Genomic DNA, 24,339 nt, shown 5'->3' on the forward strand with positions numbered 1-24,339 from the left:
GCTGAGCATTTCTGTGAGGTCCTGGGGGAGGGAAAATCCCTCAGCCAGGAAAACATCGTGGCACAAAGTGAGGATGACCCTGGTGAGGCTGCGGTGCCTCAAATATTGGAGGAGGTAGTCACCCCCTGTGAGTGGTTGGCTGAGGTCCCATCTGCTGAGGAAGTACTGAAAGCCATCCAGAGTCTGAGACCAGGAAAGGCACCGGGTAGAGATGATCTCCCAAGCGAAATGCTGAGGGAGGGTGGCATTTGTGCACAGACTGCCTTATATGACATCATAACAACAGTCTGGACCACTGGACAGGTTCCGCAGGATTGGAAGGATGCCCTGGTGGTCCCCCTCTTTAAGAAGGGGGACCGCACAGACTGTAACAACTAAAGTGGCATATCACTCCTCAGTGTGCCGGGAAAGGTCCTGGCAAGGATTATTCAATATCGCCTTGCTAGGCACGCTGAGGAGAGGCTTGCGTAGCCCCAATGCGGTTTCAGGAAAGGGCAGTTCTGCACAGATGCCATATTTTCTGTCCATCTGCTACAGCAGAGGTGTAGGGAATTCCAACAAGACTGACATCTCTGCTTTATTGACCTGGTCAAAGCCTATGATACCATCAGTCGGCGTGGGCTCTGGGTTGTTCTTCGTGCTTTCGGCGTCCCTGACCCTCTGCTCATGCTCATTAAGGACCTTCATGATGGTGAGCAGGCCGGGTAAAATTACATGGCCGGAAGTCAGAGCCATTCCCTGTACCCCTTGGCGTGTGGCAGGGATGTCCTCTGGCTCTAACATTATTTAACATCTATTCCGAGCACGTAGTTCGTGAAGCCTTCAGCAGCTGTACCAGAGGAATTTCCATCTGGTACAGATAGAATGGGAGGCTGATCGATGCCCGGGTGCGGTCAAGGGATGGCTCCCTATTGGTCAACCACATTACGTATGCCGACGACTTGGTAATTGTGGCTCACTCAGAGGAGGAGTTGGAGGTGCTGCTGCTGAAACGGGAGTGTGCCACTAAGAGGTGGGCCTTACCATCAGCCCCACCAAAATGAAGCACCTGCCTGGGTATTTTGTACCAACTTCCAATCGGTGATGGGGCAGTTGTGGCGGGAGTGGATAGTTTCCCATATCTGGGCAGTGTGCTCATAATCGGCTCCGGTTTAACAGCAGAAGTCTCACTCCGAATCAGTCGAGCGGCATTATCTTTTAACGGTTGAATAATGCTGTGTGGAAGCTACCTGGTCTGTCACTCCGCACGAAGCTTCAGGTCTTCTCGGCCACAGTTATTCCCTCCCTTCTCTACGCTTGTGAAATGTGGACCCCCCCTAATGTAACATCTCCGCCGGTTAAAAACATTTAGGCTGGCCTGCCTACGATCAATCCTGGGTTTAACCAGACTGGATTGTGTGAGGAGCTCACAAATCCTCGAAAGATCTGAACAAAGTCCCATCAGTGAGCTCTTCTGGCAGGCAAGGCTGCATTGAAGGGTCCATGTAGCCCGCATGGCCAATCACCGCATGCCCAAACAGCTTTTGTTCAGCCGGATTGAGGGGGCTAAATGGGTGCTGCACGGGCTAGAGAAGAGATGGAGTGATGTGGTACAGGAGGACGTGGAGCTGAGTGGACTTGCCGATAACTGGTACCAGCGGTGTGAAGATCGGCCTCTGTGGAGGAGGCTCATGAAGGACGCTACAGGGTGGTTGTAGGCAGTCGCCCTCCAACAACAACAGAGGGCAGAGGAGCGACGCTCATAACAACTAGTGGAGCGCCGGGTGGCTAAAGCACAGCAAGTTGGCACAGTAGGGGGCACAGGTGGTGCATCAGCCAGTTATCTCAGTCATCTCAGTCAGTCGACCCGTGGCATCTGGGTCTGCCCCGTGACCTCCTGCCGGCAGGCGTTCGACACTTCACGTGGCCTCAAGGTGACGTCACCGCCACTTAGTGACGAATGACGGTTGTTGTTGTGTGAGTCGACGTATGTGAGAGTCCCTGTGTGTGTGCATGAGTCAATGTGTGTGCGTGGTGTGTGTGTACACAACTAACATTTAACAAATCAGTTTGTACATTTCGATTTAAAGCTTTCGTGACTGCAAGGATTCATCTTCTTTGGTTCTTTCGGTAAAGTCACGTAGAATGAGAATAAAATAATAAAATAAAATAAGACAATACAATTCTCACGAAGTTTCGGCCACAACACAAGTAGCCTTCTTCAGGTGAAGGAACAGAACTGTCCCGACAGTTTTGTTCCTGGCCGAAACGTCGTGAGAATTTTATTGTCTTATTTTATTTTATTCTTTTATTGTCATTCTACGTGACTTTACCGAAAAAAACAAAGAAGACAGTTTGTACATTGCTAAATCTTATGTCTAACTACATGTGTGTGTGTGAGTCGATGTGCGTGTGGTGTGTGTGGGGGTCCATGTGTGTGTGTGAGAGTCGATATGTGTGTCAGTCCATGTGTAATAAACTTCCATGACACGTTTAGACTTGCGTCTTTTTGTTATTAGTTATGACTGCTCGGCTCCGCACTCTCTTTAGATGGTCACCCTCTCTCTCTCTTGCCGCATGCACGCGCTCTCTGCTCCTCTGTTCCCGCGCGGCTTCCCTTGCTCTCGCTTCCCCGCGCACCGCTGGTCAACGGCGCGTCGGGAATCGGGAGAGCTTCGCCCGCCGATGCCACGTGGTCGGTGGCTGACGAGATGGCGGAGATGCAGTCCGGACCCAGGCTTCCACACCGAACCCTGAGTCCTCCTCCTGCCTCTCCTTATATCCTCCTTGGCGGAGCAAAGCCCCGCCTCTAACCACGCCCCCTTCAGAACCTTTTCCCTGGTTTCCGCATGTACCCCTGAGCTCCGCCCATGAACTTTGGCCCAGATCGAATCCATAGCCCTGATTGGCTATGACCGATGCGGCAATGCCTATGCAGCCCTCCGTATGTCGGTGTGCTCTCTCATTACACATGTGTGTGCGTGGCTCAATGTGATTGTGTCAGTCCATTTCTTAGTGTGTGTAGGTGCATGTGTGTGTCAGTCCATGTGTGTGTGTAACTCCATGTGTGTGTATCTAAAGTCGATGTCTGTGTGTGAGTCCGTGTGTGTGTGTGTGTGTAAGTAACATCTTCGCCGGTTAGAAACATTTAGGCTGGCCTGCCTACGATCCATCCTGGGTTTAACCAGGCTGGATTGTGTGAGGAGCTCACAAATCCTTCAAAGATCTGGGCAAAGTCCCATCGGTGAGCTCCTCCGGCAGGCAAGGCTGCATTGTCTGGGCCATGTAGCCCGCATGCCTAGCCACCGCATGCCTAAACAGCTTTTGTTCGGCTGGATAGAGGGGGCTAAACGGGCACGGCACGGGCTAGAGAAGAGATGGAGTGATGTGATACAGGAGGACGTGGAGCTGAGTGGACTTGCCAATGACTGGTACCAGCGGTGTAAAGATTGGCCTCAGTGGAGGAGGCTCGTGAAGGACGCTACTGGGCATTTGGAGGCAGTCGCCCTTCAACAACAACGGAGGGCGGAGAAGCGATGCTCACAACAATGAGTGGAGCGCCAGATAACTAAAGCACAGCAAGTTGGCACAGTAGAGGGCACAAGTGGTACATCAGCTAGTCATCTCAGTCAGTCGACCCGTGGCATCTGGGTCTGCCCCGTGACCTCCTGCCAGCGGGCATTCGACACTTCACGTGGCCTCAAGGCACACATGGCCTGGCACAAGCGTCGTGGTGACGTCACCGCCACTTAGTGGCGAATGGCGATTGTTGTAAGTCGATGTCTTTGTGTGTGTGGGTCGATGTGTGTGTCTGTCTTTTTTGCCCAGGCAACGCCGGGTACTTCCCGCTAGTAATAAATAAAGAGATAGCGCGCAAAAATCACACTAAATCGATAATTAAACTAATTTAAAATTGACGGATGTGAAAAAGGAATTGCGCTTGCTCACGGCGGGGCTTACGGCGTGGTACCTGCATATTTTTATTTAACATAAACCCCACCATTGGAGAGCCATATCCTTCGCAAGCGCGTGACCACACACAAAGCCACACACAAACCCACAAACAGACAATTTTTGACTTTTATATAGATAGATAGAAGATGACTTGCTTAAATTTTCTGTTTCTTATTGCACTCTTGTATCCTGTATTTATACTCGATTGTTGTAACTTGCTGACCTGCCCCTCATGGGGATCTCTAACGTCCACAAACGGTGAATTTTTTTACGGCTTGCTTCGAACCGTGAACCTCTACAATAATGGTAACTGGGTGACCACTCGGCCATGTCACCACCCCGAGACTGCACATACAGTTCGCGTAACTGCACATGGGTTGGTGCAGTAGTTACCGCGTGTGCCTCACAGCAAGAAGGACCCGTGGTTCGCTTTCCAACTGGAGCGCCTTTGTGTGGGGAGTTGGTACGTTTTACCCCCTGTTCTTCATGGGTTTCCTCCGGATTCTCCAGTTTATTCGCATAGTGGCGAGGAGGCCACGATGGCAGGGAGAATGCCGTGATACACTCACTCATCTTACACTGACTCCCTCACTCATCATACGCTGACTCACTCATCATACGCTGACTCACACATCATACACTCACACATCATACACTGACACATCATACACTCACACTACCACTGACTCACACACACATATACTGGGAGTGTCATGCTGCTAGCTACAGTGAGGGAAAAAAGTATTTGATCCCCTGCTGATATTGTACGTTTGCCCACTGACAAAGAAATGATCAGTCTATTATTTTAATGGTGGGTTTATTTGAACAGTAAGAGACAGAATAACAACAACAAAATCCAGAACAACGCATGTCAAAAATGTTATAAATTGATTTGCATTTTAATGAGGGGAAATAAGTATTTGACCCCTCTGCAAAACATGACTTAGTACTTGGTGGCAAAACCCTTGTTGGCAATCACAGAGGTCAGACGTTTCTTGTAGTTGGCCACCAGGTTTGCACACATCTCAGGAGGGATTTTGTCTCACTCCTCTTTGCAGATCTCCAAGTCATTAAGGTTTAGAGGCTGACGTTTGGCAACTCGAACCTTCAGCTCCCTCCACAGATTTTCTATGGGATTAAGGTCTGGAGACTGGCTAGGCCACTCCAGAACCTTAATGTGCTTCTTCTTGAGCCACTCCTTTGTTGCCTTGGCCGTGTGTTTTGGGGCATTGTCATGCTGGAATACCCATCCACGACCCATTTTCAATGCTCTGGCTGAGGGAAGGAGGTTCTCACCCAAAATTTGACAGTACATGGCCCCGTGCATCGTCCCTTTGATGCGGTGAAGTTGTCCTGTCCCCTTAGCAGAAAAACACCCCCAAAGCATAATGTTTCCACCTCCATGTTTGACGGTGGGGATGGTGTTCTTGGGGTCATAGGCAGCATTCCTCCTCCTCCTCCAAACACGGCGAGTTGAGTTGATGCCAAAGGGCTCCATTTTGGTCTCATCTGACCACAACACTTTCACCCAGTTGTCCTCTGAATCATTCAGATGTTCATTGGCAAACTTCAGACGGGCATGTATGTGCTTTCTTGAGCAGGGGGACCTTGCGGGCGCTGCAGGATCAGTCCTTCACGGCGTAGTGTGTTACCAATTGTTTTCTTGGTAACTATGGTCCCAGCTGCCTTGAAATCATTGGCAAGATCCTCCCGTGTAGTTCTGGGCTGATTCCTCATCGTTCTCATGATCATTGCAACTCCACGAGGTGAGATCTTGCATGGAGCCCCAGGCTGAGGGAGATTGACAGTTCTTTTGTGTTTCTTCCATTTGCGAATAATCGCACCAACTGTCACCTTTTCACTAAGCTGCTTGGCAATGGTCTTGTAGCCCATTCCAGCCTTGTGTAGGTCTACAATCTTGTCCCTGACATCCTTGGAGAGCTCTTTGGTCTTGGCCATGGTGGAGAGTTTGGAATCTGATTGATTGATTGCTTCTGTGGACATGTGTCTTTTATACAGGTAATAAGCTGAGATTAGAAGCACTCCCTTTAAGAGTGTGCTCCTAATCTCAGCTCGTTACCTGAGCCAGGAATCTTTCTGATTGAGAGGGGGTCGAATACTTATTTCCCTCATTAAAATGCAAATCAGTTTATAACATTTTTGACATGCGTTTTTCTGGATTTTCTTTGTTGTTAGTCTGTCTCTGTTCAAATAAACCTACCATTAAAATTATAGTCTGATCATTTCTTTGTCAGTGGGCAAACGTACAAAATCAGCAGGGGATCAAATACTTTTTTTCCCTCACTGTATGGCTGCAAGTTTGGTAGTACATGTTATGTATATCGTTTATTGTTAAATTTGGATCACAGTTCTTATGATTACTGTTGTTACATTGTTTTATACCTTTATTTTGATGCTTTTTAAAACATGGTTAAGCCATGTTTCTTGCGGAAGTGTGGAGTTGGCCTGAACTTTAATCTAAATTGTCTCATGGTTGTTATTGTTTGACTTGCATCACACTGGGATTTTTGCACACAGCGTTGTAATATGGTGGGGGGGGGGGGGGTTTGGAAGATTTGCTGGTTTGTCCAGGATGTTTCTGTTGCGCGTCGTCGTTTTAAGATGTTCTCTGTTCATATGTTGTTTGTTGCCGTTGCACCCGACTCAAGAGATGCATGGCTCACAGGGTTATACCTAATAAATGAAACTTGATATGCAGAATGTAACTGGTGCTGGCACACTACTTTGGGATTACACGTAGAGTATAAATACAGGATACATCGCTCCCTCACCCCACTTCGAAAATTTGGCAGGATCGTCTTAAAAAAAAGATTGGAGAGTCGGGCTTTCCTGGGTAAAGTGTAGTCATACTTCTTTCGCACAGTAAGTTGCCAACCGTGCTGATCGGAGGTGCGTGGAGAAGGACAAAAACTAAACGTAAAAGGCATTTTTTTAAAAGAAGTTGGTTTCAATCTAATAATCATGTACAGTACACGTGACTGCACATTCAGAGTTATGCGTAACCACGACAACTGTGTGAGAAATTGTCGTGCGTTCGACACAATCCGCTGGGGACTCGGTCGGACCGGTCCCGCGAGAAGGGCGCGGACCTTTTTTTTTCCCCTGGCACCCCGTGCAGCCTCTTCATTGCAGCAACGGCGAAGCGGGTGGGCCTATACAACCATGGCGGGGCGAATGTTGGGCTCCCTGTTCAAGCTGGCGTCTTCTCTCAGAGACTATATCCCGAGTCTCGTCACGGGCGTGCTCATGCCCGTGATGATCGCGTGCGCTCAGCCCCTGTTCGGCCTCTTCGCCTTCCACTGCCCCTGCACGTCGCCAGAAAACTGGAGCTACACGCTCTGGGCACTGGCGGCGCCGTTCGGAGTCGTCTCAGTCGTGGGCTTCACGATTCAACTGTGCACCACCCTCAGAGCCGCGGAGACCCTGGCAAGGAAGTACGGCTGCGACAACTGCTGCTGCCGGTTCGTGTTCTTCGTCGGCGCGTCCCTGTTCAGGAACGTGACGTTCATGTTCGCCGCGATGGCGTGGCCCATCCTGGCGCTCTTCGACGGCAGCTACGTCGTCTGCGGCGGCACCGAGGTCCTGGACTGGACTCGCTTTCCCGCGCTGGGAAACTTGAGCCACCTGGGCGAGAAGCAGAGGCGGAACATGCTGGCCCGAGTCCCCTGCAAGGAGCTCAAGGAGCCGTTCCCGGGGCTCGTAACCAACGAGACTCACGACGACATTCGCGAGCAAATCGTCTTGTTCCTGCGCGCATCTTCACAGGTGCGTTGTTACACAAAGACGTGCCCTGTGGAGTTATTGTTTTACAGACACGTGAATGGGGTGTAATTGGGTGCGTGTGTGTGAATGGGGTGCGTGTGTGTCGTTGGTACAGTAGGGGGTACAGCTGGTGCAGCTACCACTCATCTCAGTCGGCCAACCCATGGCACCTGGGTCTTTTCAAGAGACCTGTCAGTGAGCCTATGACACTTAACGTAGCCTCAAAGTGCACCTGTCCTGGCACAAGCGCCGTGGGGACGTCAACCTTCACTTCGTGGCGAATGGCGTTTGTGTTGGTGTGGTGTGTGAATGGGTGGGGAGCGGCAGTGTGGCGGTCAGCGCTATGCTGCGCTACGAATCTGGCGACCCGTGTTCGATTCCCGCTTACGGCCAACACCGGCGACGATTATCTGAACCGGTCCTGGGCCTTCCCTAGGTCGACTCAGCCTCAAATAAGTACCTGGTGGGTGCGTAAAAACATCGCCACTGCGGAGACAAAGGCGGCCAGGCGTAGTGTTGGCCACCCTTCCCCTCGTGTGCCGAACCTGCCTTCATAGGTGCTACTCAACAGCACTCGCCCCAAGTGTTCAGGCTACTGTTGCGGCAAGTGTTGTTTTGAATGGGTGTGTGAATGGTGAGGGGGGTGTAAAGGCGCGTGTGTGCGTGAAGTTTGTGCACGATGCGTTGCAGACTCCAAACTGGGTTGTAATCACCAGCGATACGTCGTCATTGTAAATGTTTTGGCTTTACTCTCCAACACACCGGTGTGCTGAAGTAGTAACTAATTATATCAAGTGATGTATACGCAGAAGCTATACATACCTATATACACATAGCAGCTTTATATACGGATTATACACGGCGGCTGTAGACACTTATCTGTATATAGATATCTAGAGTCAAGTCAGAGGTTTTACCTCCAGATCTCTGGCAGTTCAAATGTTTTACCTTTAGATATAGTGTCATGTAAGAGGTTTTACCTCTAGATTTAGTCGCAAGACAGAAAAATTACTGTCCGCTGTTTCAGTGATTGTGAAAACGACGTACGTGACCAAATCACCCGCATTGCGCCCAAACACGCCAGGTTATCGGAAGTTAATCATCGTTGAGCTTGAACAGTACTTGGATGGGTTGACCATCACTAACAAAACATCGGAGCTCGCCTGGTACGCAGATCGTGGGTCTGATCCCGACCCTTACAACGCCTGTGTTGTATATATTGAGTTCACACATTGCCTCTCCACATGGTGGTCGTCATGCATTCTATACAGGTCCTCCGGTTATACCCTCTACATTGAGAAACGTGAATTTAGATTATTTGGCACCAAGGTGGCGAGATGTTAATTACATCGCCTGGCTTATAGGAGGTCGGATTTGATCCGGACCCTGACGCCTGCTTTCCACGTCAGCCACCTCGTTGTGCTTTCATTTTTGGCACGGTAACTCCTGCAAAAGCGCTATATAGCTAAGTGTGCTTTGGCTGGTAAAATAAAACATAGTTTTAGTATAGATTTGGCTACTATAAATTCCGCACATGTGATAAGCATCTTTGATCAGCTCTCTGTGTGGCCAGGCCGCCGCTAAAAAAACATGCAATAGCTAAGTGGAACTTTCGCTGGTAAATAAAAGTTTTATACTCTGTGGTTCTTTCCGTAAAGTCACATAGGTGAAAAAAATACAAATCACGACGTTTCGATTGCAACACAAGCAACCATCATCAGGTGTGACAACCACAGCAATATATTTTTTACTGAAGTGGGAGAGATGCTGGAGTTGAGGGTTTATATAAGTCAGAGAGGGCGGTGGGGGCGGAATGAGGAGAGGGGGGAGCGTTGCGTGTGCGATGATGGCTGGGAACATGTGATTGGGCAGAGAGGGGGGGGAGTGGGCTGGGCTGTAAGTAACCTGACGCCTTGTCAGGTGCGGAGAGGAGAGCAAAACGGCTACACGATTGCCGTCAAGACAGATGCTGGAGCTCAAAACAATAAAACAGCTGCACTGCTGAACGTTGAGGATGTAATTAACTCGGTGAAATAGACTAATAACCCAGTAAATAAGATGGAACTATGAACCGTTACATTTTACTTGGTTAATAACATCTTTACAATGATTGCTCAATTTGTATCCGTCTTCTCTGACCGGATCCGTGAACAAAAGTCAGATCTGAAACATAGCAGAACTAATTTCTCCGCCGTTGCTGGTCATTGCTATAACGTTGTGGGCTCTCATATTGTTTTCTCCGAGACAAAGGTGCTCTGCAAGCCGTCTGGCTACCATCGAAGATTTGTTCATGAAGCCATCCAGATATATAAACATAGACGTAACTGCAACCGAGAAGACGGATACAAATTGAGTGATCATTGGAAAAATGTTATTAGCCAAGTAAAATTTGACGGTTCATAGTTCCATCTTATTTACTGGGTTACTAGTCTATTTCCCCGAGTTAATTACATCCTCAACATTCAAAAGTGCAGCTATTTTGTTTTGAGCTCCAGCATCTGTCTTGACGGCAATCGTGTAGCCGTTTTGCTCTCCTCTCCGCACCTGACAAGGCGTCAGGTTACTTACAGCCCCGCCCACTCCCCCCCCCTCTCTGCCCAGTCACATGTTCCCAGCCATCATCGCACACGCAACGCTCCCCCTCTCATTCCCCCCCCCACCGCCCTCTTTGACTTATATAAACCCTCTTTACTCCAGCATCTCTCCCACTTAAGTAACAAAAAATATTGCTGTGGTTGTCACACCTGATGATGATTGATTGCGTTGCAATCGAAACGTCGTGATTTATTTGTTTCTATTTTTTATTTTATTTTTCACCTACGTGACTTTACCGAAAGAACCAGAGTATGGATCCTTGCAGTCACGAAAACTTCAAATCTAAAATAGTTTGAGTGAGCAGGAGTTTTTTTCTGACGTTAGCAGAGTACAGTGCATATAATCTATTTGTTATACAGCGCTATTCTACAATGTGTATGGCTTATTGTCGAAAACAAACCTGCAGTAATGAGCATGGTGAAGTGTTGTTAAATAACTCCAGCGATCCACAAGACGTGTGGGGAAGTTACCCAATCCAGCAGTGGGTTGACAAAAAAGCCATACATTTAATGATGTATTTACATGCAAATGTAACAAAAAAAACCTATACAAATCCACAACTGAACGCTGGCTCCAATTGAGTCCACCCGGAGTGCTTCCGGGGTAAGGGCCGGTGTCAGCTGGACGACGATGGGCACGTGTGGCCCATTCCGCCGGCCCCAATGATGGTGGGGGCATCGGTGGCTTCCATCGAGTTCTTACAATATACAGTTTGTTCTATAACGCCGCGTGTTTTCACAACGTGAATTTGATATAATGCGATGAATGTATTAGGAAACAATTGTTTTATAACGCGGATGCGAAATTGATATAATGCAATCAAGGGAAGGGAACGACGTCACACGAGTAGGAATAAGCGTTTGTACGGCTGTAGCATCGCACCAGGTGGGATGCTGCTGGATGCGTCTAGATCACTGGTTCTTAACCTGGGTTCGATCGAACCCCAGGGGTTCGGTGAGTCGATCTCAGGGGTTCGGCAGAGCCCCCGCCACGGAGGTCCGGACACACTTGAATTATTGTGTAAATTTGTGATGACACACGGCCCGCTTGGCCATCACTGGCTGCAGATGATCATGCTACACTGCTTGGCCAATCAGCGCTGCGGGGAATTTAGTGCGTGCTCAGTAGTCAACGTGTGACTGTTGTCGTACGTCGTGTGATTTCTTTAATATTTTATCCATACTAACTATGTCGGGCAAAAGAAGAAAGTGGTCGGACGAATATGTACAACATGGATTCTCATGTATCACGGAACGTGATGGGAGTGAGCGTCCTATCTGCATGATTTGCAACGCCAAGTTGAGCAACTCTAGTCTTGCACCGGCAAAACTAAAGGAACACTTCTTGAAGCTGCATGGAGACGGGGGAATACAAGAACACAACACTTGCTGAATTCAGGGTGAAGAGAGCCAGATTCGATGAAAGGGCCACTTTGCCTGCTCTTGGATTTGTACCTGTTAACAAACCGATCCTGACAGCATCGTACGAAGTTGCTTACCTGATCGCAAAGCAGGGCAAGCCACACACCATTGGTGAAACACTTGTGAAACCAGCTGCATTAAAGATGGCGAATCTGATACTCGGAACAGCGGCCGAAGGTAAATTATCCCAAATTCCCCTTTCAAATGACACCGTCAGTGACAGAATAGAAGACATGAGTAAAGACATCTTGGCTCAAGTAGTCGCGGATCTGATTTCAAGCCCGGCAAAATTCAGCCTTCAACTCGACGAAACCACAGACGTTTCTGATCTAAGCCAGCTTGCTGTTTTTGTACGCTATGTGAAAGACGACATGATAAAAGAAGAGTTTTTATTTTGTAAGCCTCTTACAACAACAACGAAGGCAGCCGATGTGAAGAAGCTTGTGGATGACTTCTTCAGAGACAACAATCTTTCATGGGATATGGTTTCTGCAGTTTGTACGGACGGAGCTCCAGTCATGCTGGGAAGAAAGTCTGGTTTTGGTGCGCTAGTAAAGGCCGATGCACCACACATCATTGTGACGCATTGTATTCTGCACAGGCATGCGTTGGCAACAAAAACCTTACCTCCAAAAATGGCAGAAGTATTAAAAACTGTGGTGGAATGTGTGAACTATGTGCGAAAAAGTGCTCTGAGGCACCGCATCTTCAGTGAGCTGTGTAAAGAAATGGGCTCTGAATTTGAGGTACTTCTGCTCCATTCTAATATTCGGTGGTTATCCCGGGGACAGGTGCTGAATCGTGTTTTTGCCATGCGTGTGGAATTAGCCCTGTTTTTGCAAGAGCACCAACACTGCCATGCAGATTGCTTCAAAAATCCTGAGTTCATTCTCATTTTAGCGTACATGGCTGATATATTCGCAGCTCTCAATCATCTCAATCAGCAGATGCAGGGTGGTGGAGTCAATATCATGGAAGCGGAAGAACACCTGACGGCTTTTCAAAAAAAGCTACCGTTATGGAAACGATGAACAGAGAACAATAACTTCGCAAACTTCCCGCTTCTGGACGACTGTGCAAGTAAGATCGAAGATGTGTCTGGAATCGAAGATATTTCTGTATCCACGGAACTGAAGCAAACAATTGCCACGCACTTAGATGAGCTTGCAAAGTCTCTCGACGGATATTTCCCTACAAGAGAGTCATATCCAGCATGGGTGAGACAGCCGTTCACGTTTGCTGTTGAAACAGCAGATGTCAATGATGAATTCCTCGACGAAATCATTGAAATTCAGCAGAGCCAGGTTCAACAGCAACTCTTCAGAACAACAACGCTCTCAACGTTTTGGTGTCGACAAATGAACAAGTATCCAGTTATTGCTAAGAAAGCCCTGGATTTTTTTATACCATTTGTTACAACATATCTTTGTGAGCAATCCTTTTCGAGGATGCTGGACATAAAAACGAAGAAAAGGAACAGACTTTGCTGTGAAAATGACATGAGAGTGGCACTTGCCAAGGTGAAGCCACGCATATCTGAACTGATCTCTCAAAGGCAACAGCAGAAGTCACATTGATTTCCAGGTATGTAATTTGTTGTGAGTTTATGCATTGTGTTGGTTTTATTCTTTGAACAAGGTAATGTTCATGCACGGCTCATTTTGTGTACCAGTAAAAAACATATCTATGTCTTGAATTTGAAAAAAATCACATTTTATTTTTCACTAAAGAGGGGTTCGGTGAATGCGCATATGAAACTGGTGGGGTTTGGTACCTCCAACAAGGTTAAGAACCACTGGTCTAGATGCTACACGTGCCTCAGTCTTTGTCCAGGCTGCTTACGCATCTCACGTGTTATCGTGGACTGTGCTTTACCTTTAAATATTTATTATAACGCGATTTTTACATAACGTGGTGTTCTTCAGAAACGCAACTACTGCTTTATAGGGGAACTGACTACCTTATAACTTCGCGTATGCAATGTGCTTAGTCAGAGGCATTCAACCCAGACCATTAACAGCAACACAATTCGCCATTCTACTTATAAAATATTCACGTAATCACAGCACTCGTGCTTTCCAAGAACGAACTAAACAACTTCGCCAGATTCCTGTGTTTCTGTATTACAGTACGGTATATCGTTTTCCCTGTGTTAAGGGGCCGTCCATAAATGACGTCACGCACCTAAGGGGGTGGAGGGTCAGACATTTGTGACGATGTGTGACGAGGGGGGGGGGGGGTTGAGAAATGTGACGTCACATCAAAATTAGCAACTTTACATTAAATATAGACAACACGTTCTACTTAATTAAATAGACTTTTTAATAAATTCTAGATTTGAAGTTTTCGTGACTGCAAGGATTCATACTCTGGTTTTTTCAGTAATGTCACGTAGATAAAACAATCAAAATAAAAGAAAATAAATCAAATCATGACGTTTCGGAGGCAACACAAGCTTCTGTCTTCAGGTGGAACAGTCACAGCAAGATAGCTGAATCAAGTGGTGAGCTCTGAGATCCTCGAGCTTATATACAGGTTAAGGTGGGGGGCGGGGGGGGGAGCCAAGCAGGGAACGACGACGAGGCCAAGTTAATCCGTTTTTTGTTATGTTGAGGGTTCGGGGGAAGTGGTGGTTCACTGCACAGGGGCAATGAAAAATGGTAAAAAAAAGGCTGTGCGCTTATAAGGTAGCAGAAGTTTCGACTTAGTTTATGACATCTGTCCAGTTTTTTCTTAATTTAAAACCATCCTCTCGGTTGAAGTTGTGTCTATGTTTGTAAATCTGGATGGCTTCATGACAAATCTTTGGTAATAACCGGGAGGTTTGCATAGTACTTTGGTATCGGAGAAAACAATGTCATGAGAACCCGCTGTGTTGAGACAATGATCAACCACGGCCGAAGAATTCATTCTGCTGTGTTTCAAATCTGATTTGTGCTCACGAATTCGGTCAGAAATATGTCGTTTCGTCTCCCCGATATAGCAGTAACCGCAGATAAAACTCAATTTGTAAACACCGGGGTACTATAAGTCAGGAATTACACCCTTTACGGATTGGATCAGATCACGGATTTTGTGTACTGTATTGAACCGAACCTGGATCTTGTGTTTGTTTAGAATTTTGGAAATCTTTTTGGTGACGCCTGCTATGTATGGCAGTGTGATGATTTTGATCGGAGTGTGAAGTGGTTGCTTCTGTATGGTAGGAGAAACAGCTTGGCGGATGATTCACTGTCAGTCAAATGCAAAGCTAACCTGATCGCTAAATTCAACCTCCTATCAAAGGAGAGGCCGGAGCCACACATCACAAAACTGGATGTTAACATTCGTTATTAATCAGAGTAACATCCCGATTTCGGACAATCTGAAAACGTTACTGGCTAAAGGGCTAAATTTCGCTGTCACCCCTAAACATATACCAATAGAGGATATCATCTCTCAGGTCGATGTAGCCCTTTAAAGGCATAGGACACATCCAAGCTGACGTTACAAGAGCTGAAATAGCCACTGTTCTCAAGAATGCTAAGAAACCTATCAGCAATATTAGCAAAAACGAACGCTCTGAACTCGCGAATTTAAAAAATAGGGATGATATTGCCATCCTCTCGGCCGACAAGGGCAATGCCACTGTCATTATGGATAAAAACTCGTACAACAACAAAATCCAGGACCTACTCAATGATGGGAGTTACTCCAAAATTAAAAGTGATCCTACTAACAGCCTAACGATAAAAACCAACAAGATCATCATTAGTTCGACTTCCCTAATCGAACCAACCAAACGTCCCTCCCTAAAACACTCCGCTACAAGACCTCCCAGATTCTATGCTCTTCCCAAGATCCATAAAGAAGGTACCCCACTACGACCCATCGTGTCCACGATCAACTCCCCTACCTACAAGCTAGCCCGTTTTCTGTCGGATACTCTGCTCCCCTTCACTGGCAAGACCACCTCAGCAGTACTTAACTCAACCCAATTGGTTTCTATGGTAAAAGACATTGTACTATCTCCTGACGATATCCTCGTCAGCTTTGATGTTGTTTTTCTGTTCACCAAGGTCCCAGTACCTGATACCATAACAATAATTGAGGATTTGGTCCAACATGGACTGAACCCTGATGTACCTGCGCTGGTTAGGCACTGCCTCACCAACACTTTACCTGGAATGGCACTTTCTACAAACAAAATGAGGGTACCCCTATGGGTTCCCCCTTGTCACCAGTGATAGCCAATGTTTTCATGGAGAAATTTGAATCAGATGCCATCCAGACATCCACCCTTCGTCCTTCCCTGTGGAAGAGATATGTGGATGACACTTTTGTCATTTGGCCACATGGCCTCCCAAGCATTGAGCCATTTCCTAGACCACATCAATTCCAGACACCCATCCATCAAATTCACCATGGAAGTGGAGAAAGATGGCGAGCTGCCATTCTTGGATGTTCTGTTTGAGAGGAGGACTGATGGCTCTTTGGGACATTCCGTTTACAGGAAGTCCACCCACACATATTCCTTCTTGAAGCCTGATTCCCACCACCACCCGGCTCAAAATAATTATCTGATCAAAACATTATACCATAGAGCTCATTGCATTTCTGACCAACACCACCTGACCAGTGAATTGAAACATGTACATCTAGCCCTCAAGATGAACGGTTACTCTGATCGTATCATCCGCCAAGCTGTTTCTCCTACCATACAGAAGCAACCACTTGACACTCCAATAAAAATCATCACACTGCCATACATAGCAGGCGTCACCAAAAGGATTTCCAAAATTCTAAACAAACACAAGATCCAGGTTTGGTTCAATACAGTACACAAAATCCGTGATCTGATCCCATCCGTAAACAATGTCATTCCTGACTTACAGTACCTTGGTGTTTACAAATTGAGTTGTATCTGCGGTGACTGCTATATCGGGGAGACGAAACGACATATTTCTGACCGAATTCGCGAGCACAAATCAGATTTGAAACACGGCAGAACTAATTCTTCGGCCGTAGCTGATCATTGTCTCAACACAGCGGGTTCTCATGACATGGTTTTCTCCGATACCAAAGTACTATGCAATCCTCCTGGTTATTACCAAAGATTTGTCCATGAAGCCATCCAGATATACAAACATAGACAAAACTTCAACCGAGAGGATGGTTTTGAATTAAGCAACCACTGGAAAGATGTCATAAACCAAGTGAAAACCTCAGCTACCTTATAAGCGCACAGCCTTTTTTTTACCATTTTTCATTGCCCCCGTGCAGTGAACCACCGCTCCCCCCGAACCCTCAACATAACAAAAGACGGATTAACTTGGCCTCGTCGTTGTTCCCTGCTTGGCTCCTCCTCCCCCACCTTAACCTGTATATAAGCTCGAGGGTATCAGAGCTCACCACTTGATGCAGCTATCTTGCTGTGACTGTTCCACCTGAAGACGGAAGTTTGTGTTGCCTCCGAAACGTCGTGATTTGATTTAGTTTTCTTTTATTTAGATTTTGTTATTAATAAATGTTTTTCCTACAACAGAGTGCAGCGCCAGATTAAATATGCACTACAATGACAATAGTTTAAAGCAATTTGAAGCATGTTTTTTTTGGGGGGGGGAGCAGAGCTTTGTGACGTCATTTGAGGGGGGGGGGTCTGACTTTTTGTGATGCCGTGTGACTAGAGAGGGGGGGGGGGTCAAAAATCGTCCACAAGAAGAAAACTTCTGCAGTAGGTGACTTCAGCAGTTTTTTTTTATTGCTGTGGTTGTCCCACCTGATGACGATTGCTTGTGTTGCGATCGAAACGTCTTGATCTATTATTTTTCTACCTACGTGACTTTACTGGAAGAACCAAAGAGTATACCTTAACAGACTGTTGGAGCAAGGGCTGTTACTGAGCACCTATGAAGGCCAACATGGCGCACAAAGAGGGTGGGTGGCCAGCACCACCTCTGGCTGCCTTTGACTTCCGAATGGCAATGTTTACACATTGCACCAGGTACACATATTTGACTGAATCGACCCAGGGGAGGCCCAGGATCACTGAAGATATTCATCACTGGTGTTGGATGTAAGCAGGAATTGACCTCAGGTCACCGGGTTCTTAGTGCAGCGTGCTAGTCGCTACACTACCGCCCCCACAGCCACACATATATACAAAGACACATACACGCACTTATTTTTTCGCACACCTACACTAATACTTGTACACAACAACAACCGCCGTTCACCACTAAGTGCTGGTGATTTCACCACACTGCTTGTGCCAGGCTAAGTACACTTTTAGGCCATGTAAAGTGTCGAAGGCTCACTGGCAAGAGTTAACAGTTCAGACCCAGGTGCCATGGTTTGACTGACTCATGACTGGCAGATACACCAACTGTGCTCCCCACTGTGTCAACCTGCTTCATTTTAGCCACCCAGCGCTCTGCTAATTGTTGTGAGCTTCATTCCTTCGTGCTCTTGCTGCTGGAGTGCGATTGCCCCCAACTGCCCAGGAGCATCTTTCATGAACCTCTTCTACAGAGGCCGATCTTGATGCCACTAGAACCAGTAATCGGCAAGTACAATTAGCTCCACGTCCCACAGTTCAACATCAGTCAATATCTTTTCGAGTCCGTGCCGTGCCCATCCCCATCTATCCGGCTATGCAGAAGCTGCTTGGGCATACAGTGGCTGAGCATGCGGGCTGCACTTATGAGATTGTTCCAATCTTTTTAAGGATCTGCAAGCTGCTCACACAATCCAGCAGGGTTAAACTCGGGGTGGATTGTCGGCAGGCCAGCCGGAATGTTTCAACCATTGAAGATGCTCGTTTAGAGGGGTCCAGGTTTCGCAAATGTAAAGAAGGGAGAGCACAACTGTGGCTGAGAAGCTCTGGAGCTTTATATGAAGCAAGAGGCCAGGTAGCTTCTATGCAGCGTTACACAGCTGATGAAAATATAAAGCTGCTCAACTGATTCAGAATGAAACCTCTACTGGCAAACCGGAACTAGTCATACACACTACCCAGGCATGGGAACTCTTCCACTCACTCTATAACTGCCCCATCACTCATGAACAGATGAGGAGGTGAAGTGTTTGACACAAAATACCCTGGCAGATGCTTTTTTTTGGAGCTGATGATAAGGCCCCACAGTGTTGATGTGAAAGTTGCTTTAAACATCCAATAAAAGTCACGTTAACAGAATCATGAACATTTTCCTCTTTAGTCTTGTCCTCAAATGTTCCCTGTTTTGTGCAGTGCAGTACAATTCTTCGCATTAGGCAATCAGCCGATGTCACGTAAATTTCTTACATCTGTTAAAGTGACCTCTGGTCCAAACAGTAAGGGGTAGCACCTTCTTACCCACTCTGCCACTGTTAGTGATTTTCGTCGATTGACAGTCAAATTAATATTTTAACTTCTAAGAGTAGAAATTTACGAAAATTAAGTGGTGCACGAAATTTATTGTCACATTTAATGCGCAGTCATTGATTACGACCGAGATCATCAACTCACTAAACTTAAGATAACCCATTGTAATTATAGGTCGTTTCATGGATTCAAACCCAGGATCTTCCAGTTCAGCGCAGTGCTCTGATCCCTGCCACTCAGACACCTGGCCCAATTTATAAACCAGGGCAGTGTTGTTAGTGAAAAATTATGCTGATGACCCATGGAAATCTCTTAACTCATTTTCATGCAGCAGCAGAGCTGAGTATTGAGTACAGGCAGTCCCCGACTTGTGTTATGACCATTCACACTTACGAATGAGCTTCCATAATATAGATTTGTTTTAACCATCCGACTGGCGAACTCGTGCTTGCAAACCAAACTGCGGAACTATTTTATTCAGCGCAGCGATCCTCCGCAAGATGTAATGAGCCCCAGCATCCCACTGTGTGTGTGTCTGTGTGTGCGAGCACATGTGTGTGAAACTGTGCATGTGTATAAGAGTGAGTGTGTTTGCCCGTGTACTGAAGGCGATCCAGAGCCTGAGACCAGGAAGGCACCGGGCAGAGATGATCTCCCAAACGAAATGCTGAGGGAGGGTGGCATTTGTGCACAGACTGCCCTACATGACATCATAACAACAGTCTGGACCACTGGATGGGTTCTACAGGATTGGACGAATGCCCTGGGGGTCCCCCTCTTTAAGAAGGGGGACTGCACAGACTGTAACAACTACAGAGGCATCTCACTTCTCAGTGTGCCGGGAAAGATCCTGGCAAGGATTATTCAACATCGTCTTGCCAGGCACGCTGAGGAGAGGCTTTCGGAGCCCAAATGTGGTTTCAGGAAAGGGCGGGCCTGCACAAATGCCATATTTTCTGTCCATCTGCTACAGCAGAGGTGTAGGGAATTCCAAAAGACCTACATCTCTGCTTTATTGACCTGGTCAAGGCCTGTGATACCATCAGGAGGCCTGGGCTCTGGGTTCTTCGTGCTTTCGGAGTCCCTGATTCGCTGCTCATGATCATTAAGGACCTTCATGATGGTGAGCGGGCCCGGGTAAAACTGTGGATTTGGAGTTGGAGCCATTCCCTGTTCACTTTGGTGGTGCGACAGGGATGTCCTCTGGCTTCCACATTATTTAAGATCTATTTTCCCAACGTAGTTCATGAAGCCTTCAATAGCTGTACCGGAGGAGTTTCCATCTGGTACAGATACAATGGGAGGCTGATCGATGCCCGGGTGCGGTCAAGGGATGGCTCCCTATTGCTCAACCATGTTATGTTTGCCGATGATCTGGTAATTGCTGCTCACTCAGAGGAGGAGTTGGAGGTGCTGCTGCTGAACCTGGAGCTTGCCACTAAGAGGTGGGGACTTACCATCAGCCCCACCAAAACTAAGCACCTGCCTAGGTATTTTGTACTATCGGACACTCCACCCCCACAACTCCCAATTGGTGATAGGGCAGTTGTGGAGAGTTTTCCATACCTGGGAAGTGTGTTCTTGACCGGCTCCGGTTTGACAGCAGAGGTCTCACTCCCAATCAGTCGAACGTCATTATCTTTTAATCGGTTGCGTAACGCTGTGTGGAAGCTACCTGGTCTGTCGCTCCGCACGAAGCTTGAGGTCTTCTCGGCTACAGTCATTCCCTCCCTTCTCTATGCTTGCGAAACGTGGACCCCCCCTAATGGAACCTCTTCGCCGGTTAGAAACATTGCGGCTGGCCTGCCTACGATACATCCTGGGTTTAACGAGGCTGGATTGTGTGAGGAGCTCACATATCCTTGAAAGATCTGGATAAAGTCCCATCGGAGAACTCCTCCGGTTGGGTCATGTAGCCCGCATGCCTAGTCACCGCATGCCTAAACAGCTTTTGTTCAGCCGGATCGAGGGGGCTAAACGGGCGCGACATGGGCTAGAGAAGATATGGAGTGATGTGGTACAGGAGGATGTGGAGCTGAGTGGACTTGCCGATGACTGGTACTAGCAGTGTCAAGATCGACCTCTGTGGAGGAGGCTCGTGAAGGACGCTACTGGGCAGTTGGAGGCAGTCGCCCTCTAACAACAACGGGGGGGGGGGGGGGGGGAGGAGCAACGCTCACAACAACGAGCGGAGCGCTGGGTGGCTAAAGCACAGCGAGTTGGCACAGTAGCGGGCACAGGTGGTACATCAGCTAGTCATCTCAATCAGTCGACCCGTGGCACCTGGGTCTGCCCCATGACCTCCTTCCAGCGGGCGTTCGACACTTCACGTAGCCTCAACGTGCACATAGCCTGGCACAAGCATCGTGGTGATGTCACCGCCACTTTGTGGTGAATGGCGGTTGTTGTTGGAGAGCGATAGTGCAATAGTTAGCGTGCTGCTATATGAGCCCAGCGACCCGAGTTCGATTCGCGCTCATGCCCAACACCAGTGACGATTATCTGAATGGGTCCTGGGCCTCACCTCGGTCGACTCGGCCTCAAATGAGTACCTGGTGTGATCTGGGGAGACGTGGCTGGGCATAGTGCTGGCCACCCACCCCCTCGTGTGCTGTGCCGGCCTTCATAGGTGCTCGCTAACAGCACTTGCCCCAAATAGTCTGTTAATAGGCTATACAGGGGTCTTTGTCTGCAAGATGCTTGCACGGAAAAGGTCGAGGTGCCACAACTGTCTTGCATCCCTCACCCTACCCCACACCACTGTACTAGCCAACACTACAGTACTTCCGAGTACAATGTACCCACGAAAGGCCAAATCTAACCCCGCGATAACTAAATTAGTGTGTAAAGAGGTTGCCCACGAGAAGTCGAAACCGCGAATGATCAACCCGTGAAACTAAAAGGTTTCCTGTATTACATGCAAAAGTACAATATTTTCTCTTTTTTACGAGGTAAACTGCTTCCCTTTTTTTGTTAAACCATACCACATTTCATAACACTGACCATATGGACATTTAAATACAGTACATTATTGTGTTCCGACTTATGAATCGTTTGACTTACAAACGGCTCTTGGGAACTAATTATGTTCATAAATTGAGGACTGCCCATACGCAGTTGACCTAATGTCTGTTTTCTGGACCACGGGGTGATGTTTTGGCTATGCGCAGTTTTATGCTGCCACTATTCTCATCTCCATGTTGAAAAGTTGTGCCATGAGAGGGCTGTATACATTGTAAAGTGTTAAAAAATTGACTGAACGATTTATTTACCAAAGGGTATGTGTTTTTTAATGATAATGTAAGACATACTCAACACGCACAACAGGACATCGCAAATGTTCACATTGACGCATACATAGAGCCATCCACTCGTTGACGTCAGTTATACGGATGCCTAGATGGTGGACCATTAACGTTCAAGTGACGGTCTTAGGGGCGGGTGTTGGGTGTGAGTGCCGTGGTGCAGGAAGAGTAATGGAGACAGAGGGGCTTGTGTTCAGGTGAAATTGAAAAATATTGTGCACATGCACAAGAAATGGAGAGTGACTAAGCATCCTTTTGTACAATAATAAAGCAGAAAGTGTATAGTTAGTTAAACAGAGGGATGGGATGATAATTCCGGACCCAGGAATGCAACCCTGTTTTTCCCATATGGTCTATTATATTTATTTGTTGAACGCTGTTTTGCCCAACATGACATTTTCCAGGAACATAACCCCCGCGTTCGGCGAGGTCTGCCTGTATTTGACTATATAAAACCCATTTGTCAATGTGATGCTTCAGGCAATAGAAAGCAAATGAATACCACCACTGTCAGTTATGTTTGTATAAAACTGACATATATGGTCATGTTAAAAGGGACAGCTACCTTTTCCCACCACATGTTGAATGCACGTATTATTCTCTTTGTGTTTCAGGATAAAGCTTGGATTTTAACATTTGTTATTGCTGGGGATTTTCTCCTCATGTTTCTTGCGACGAAACTGATTTTCAAGGATCGCTCCACGTTGCTCAAGTCAGAGTATGAGCGATACGAGGCTCAGTTCATCAATGAGAAGACGAAGGAACTTGCAAAGACTATAGCCGAGAGGAACGTTTCTCACCTGTTTGACGTTCTCTCTCGCATCAGAGCTGGCCAGGACACCTGGGTTATAATCCCCTCTGAGCTTCAATATGTGGACAATGGCGAAGACTGCAGCGACCTCGACTCATGGTTGAGGAGTTCAGGGCGCGGCCCACGGAGAGGGGAAGCTGAGGTTGGGTATACACCTCTGCTGCCCGACATCGGTGAGGAGTCTGGCTAAAGGTGCCGAGAGCGACTCCTAGCACTCCCCACCTCTTAGTGTGGCCCATCTCCTAGTGTAAAGCCCCACCTCCTTGGGTGGCCCTACCTCCTCCTGTGGCATTACTTTACTGTGAAGGATAGGGATGATTGACTGAGCTGCTCTTTAGTTGCGAGCGTAATGTGACTGCACTCTCACTGTGTGCGATTGACACGCATCTTTAACGTGTAATAATATGCAGAGCCGCAGGGTTTTACTGCCTAGTAATGAGCCAACTAATGCAGAGTGTAATAGAGAAGTAACTCACCAAGCGATATGGATTGCAATCATGTGATGTTGAACAAAATGTGTTTACATGCTGGGTCACATTATTCAGGGGATTGAGTATCTCTTGGAAATCGCAGGCCTCAATCTAGGAATCTAGGAAATGAAAATGGAGAAGCACACATGGTCATTTTAGCAATGAGATTATTTCTATTCCAACGGACAAGCCGCAGATAACTTTTTTTTATTAGGTTAGATCACAAAATAAAAATCTGTTGTAAACTCTCGTCCACATGACACAGCCAATGTATAAAGTTGTCATGTTTATTACTGCCATAGCAAACAGGTGCGTTAAAGAGTATATGGAGAGTAATCTGACAACATTTCAATGGGTACAAAATGTCGCTGATATTTACAACCAGCATCATCAGGCAGTTGCTAGTATTGTGAAAATGTCATCCAGCCTTTAGCCTTAAATAGGGAATTTGATTCCATCAATGTGCATCTACAATGAAGCAGGAAGTATTACATAGATGTGAATATTTCCATGTTTTATTGTAGCTTACAAGAAATGTTCGATATGCCACAAGCAAGTACTCCAATAAACGCCTTCTGTTATGAGTTTGGGCAGTGCCCATCCTTGGTACCAGTTAAAAGTTGTTGTGTATTCTTCCAATCATCTCGCCAATTTATCAGTGACTCCCACAATATACGCG

General features: G+C 47.1%; 1 protein-coding gene across 2 annotated transcripts; it reads left to right on the top strand.

Moving 5' to 3' along the window:
- Positions 1 to 5,683: 5,683 nt before the first annotated feature.
- On the top strand, positions 5,684 to 24,244 carry LOC116952999 (calcium homeostasis modulator protein 2-like). Of its 2 annotated transcripts, none has more exons than XM_032972795.2 (2): positions 5,684 to 7,719; positions 23,072 to 24,244. In XM_032972795.2, exons 1-2 carry the CDS (start codon positions 6,916 to 6,918, stop codon positions 23,378 to 23,380), a joined length of 1,113 nt encoding a protein of 370 aa, XP_032828686.1. In that variant the 5' UTR covers positions 5,684 to 6,915; the 3' UTR covers positions 23,381 to 24,244. The 2 variants fall into 2 exon arrangements, with proteins under 2 accessions (XP_032828686.1, XP_032828685.1); XM_032972794.2 differs by having other exon boundaries at positions 5,691 to 7,719; positions 22,994 to 24,244.
- Positions 24,245 to 24,339: the final 95 nt, after the last annotated feature.

Source organism: Petromyzon marinus, chromosome 49 (genome assembly GCF_048934315.1).
Source record: "Petromyzon marinus isolate PM22_M1 ecotype Great Lakes invasive population chromosome 49, UKy_Petmar_22M1.pri1.0, whole genome shotgun sequence".
NCBI classification, from domain to species: domain Eukaryota; kingdom Metazoa; phylum Chordata; class Hyperoartia; order Petromyzontiformes; family Petromyzontidae; genus Petromyzon; species Petromyzon marinus.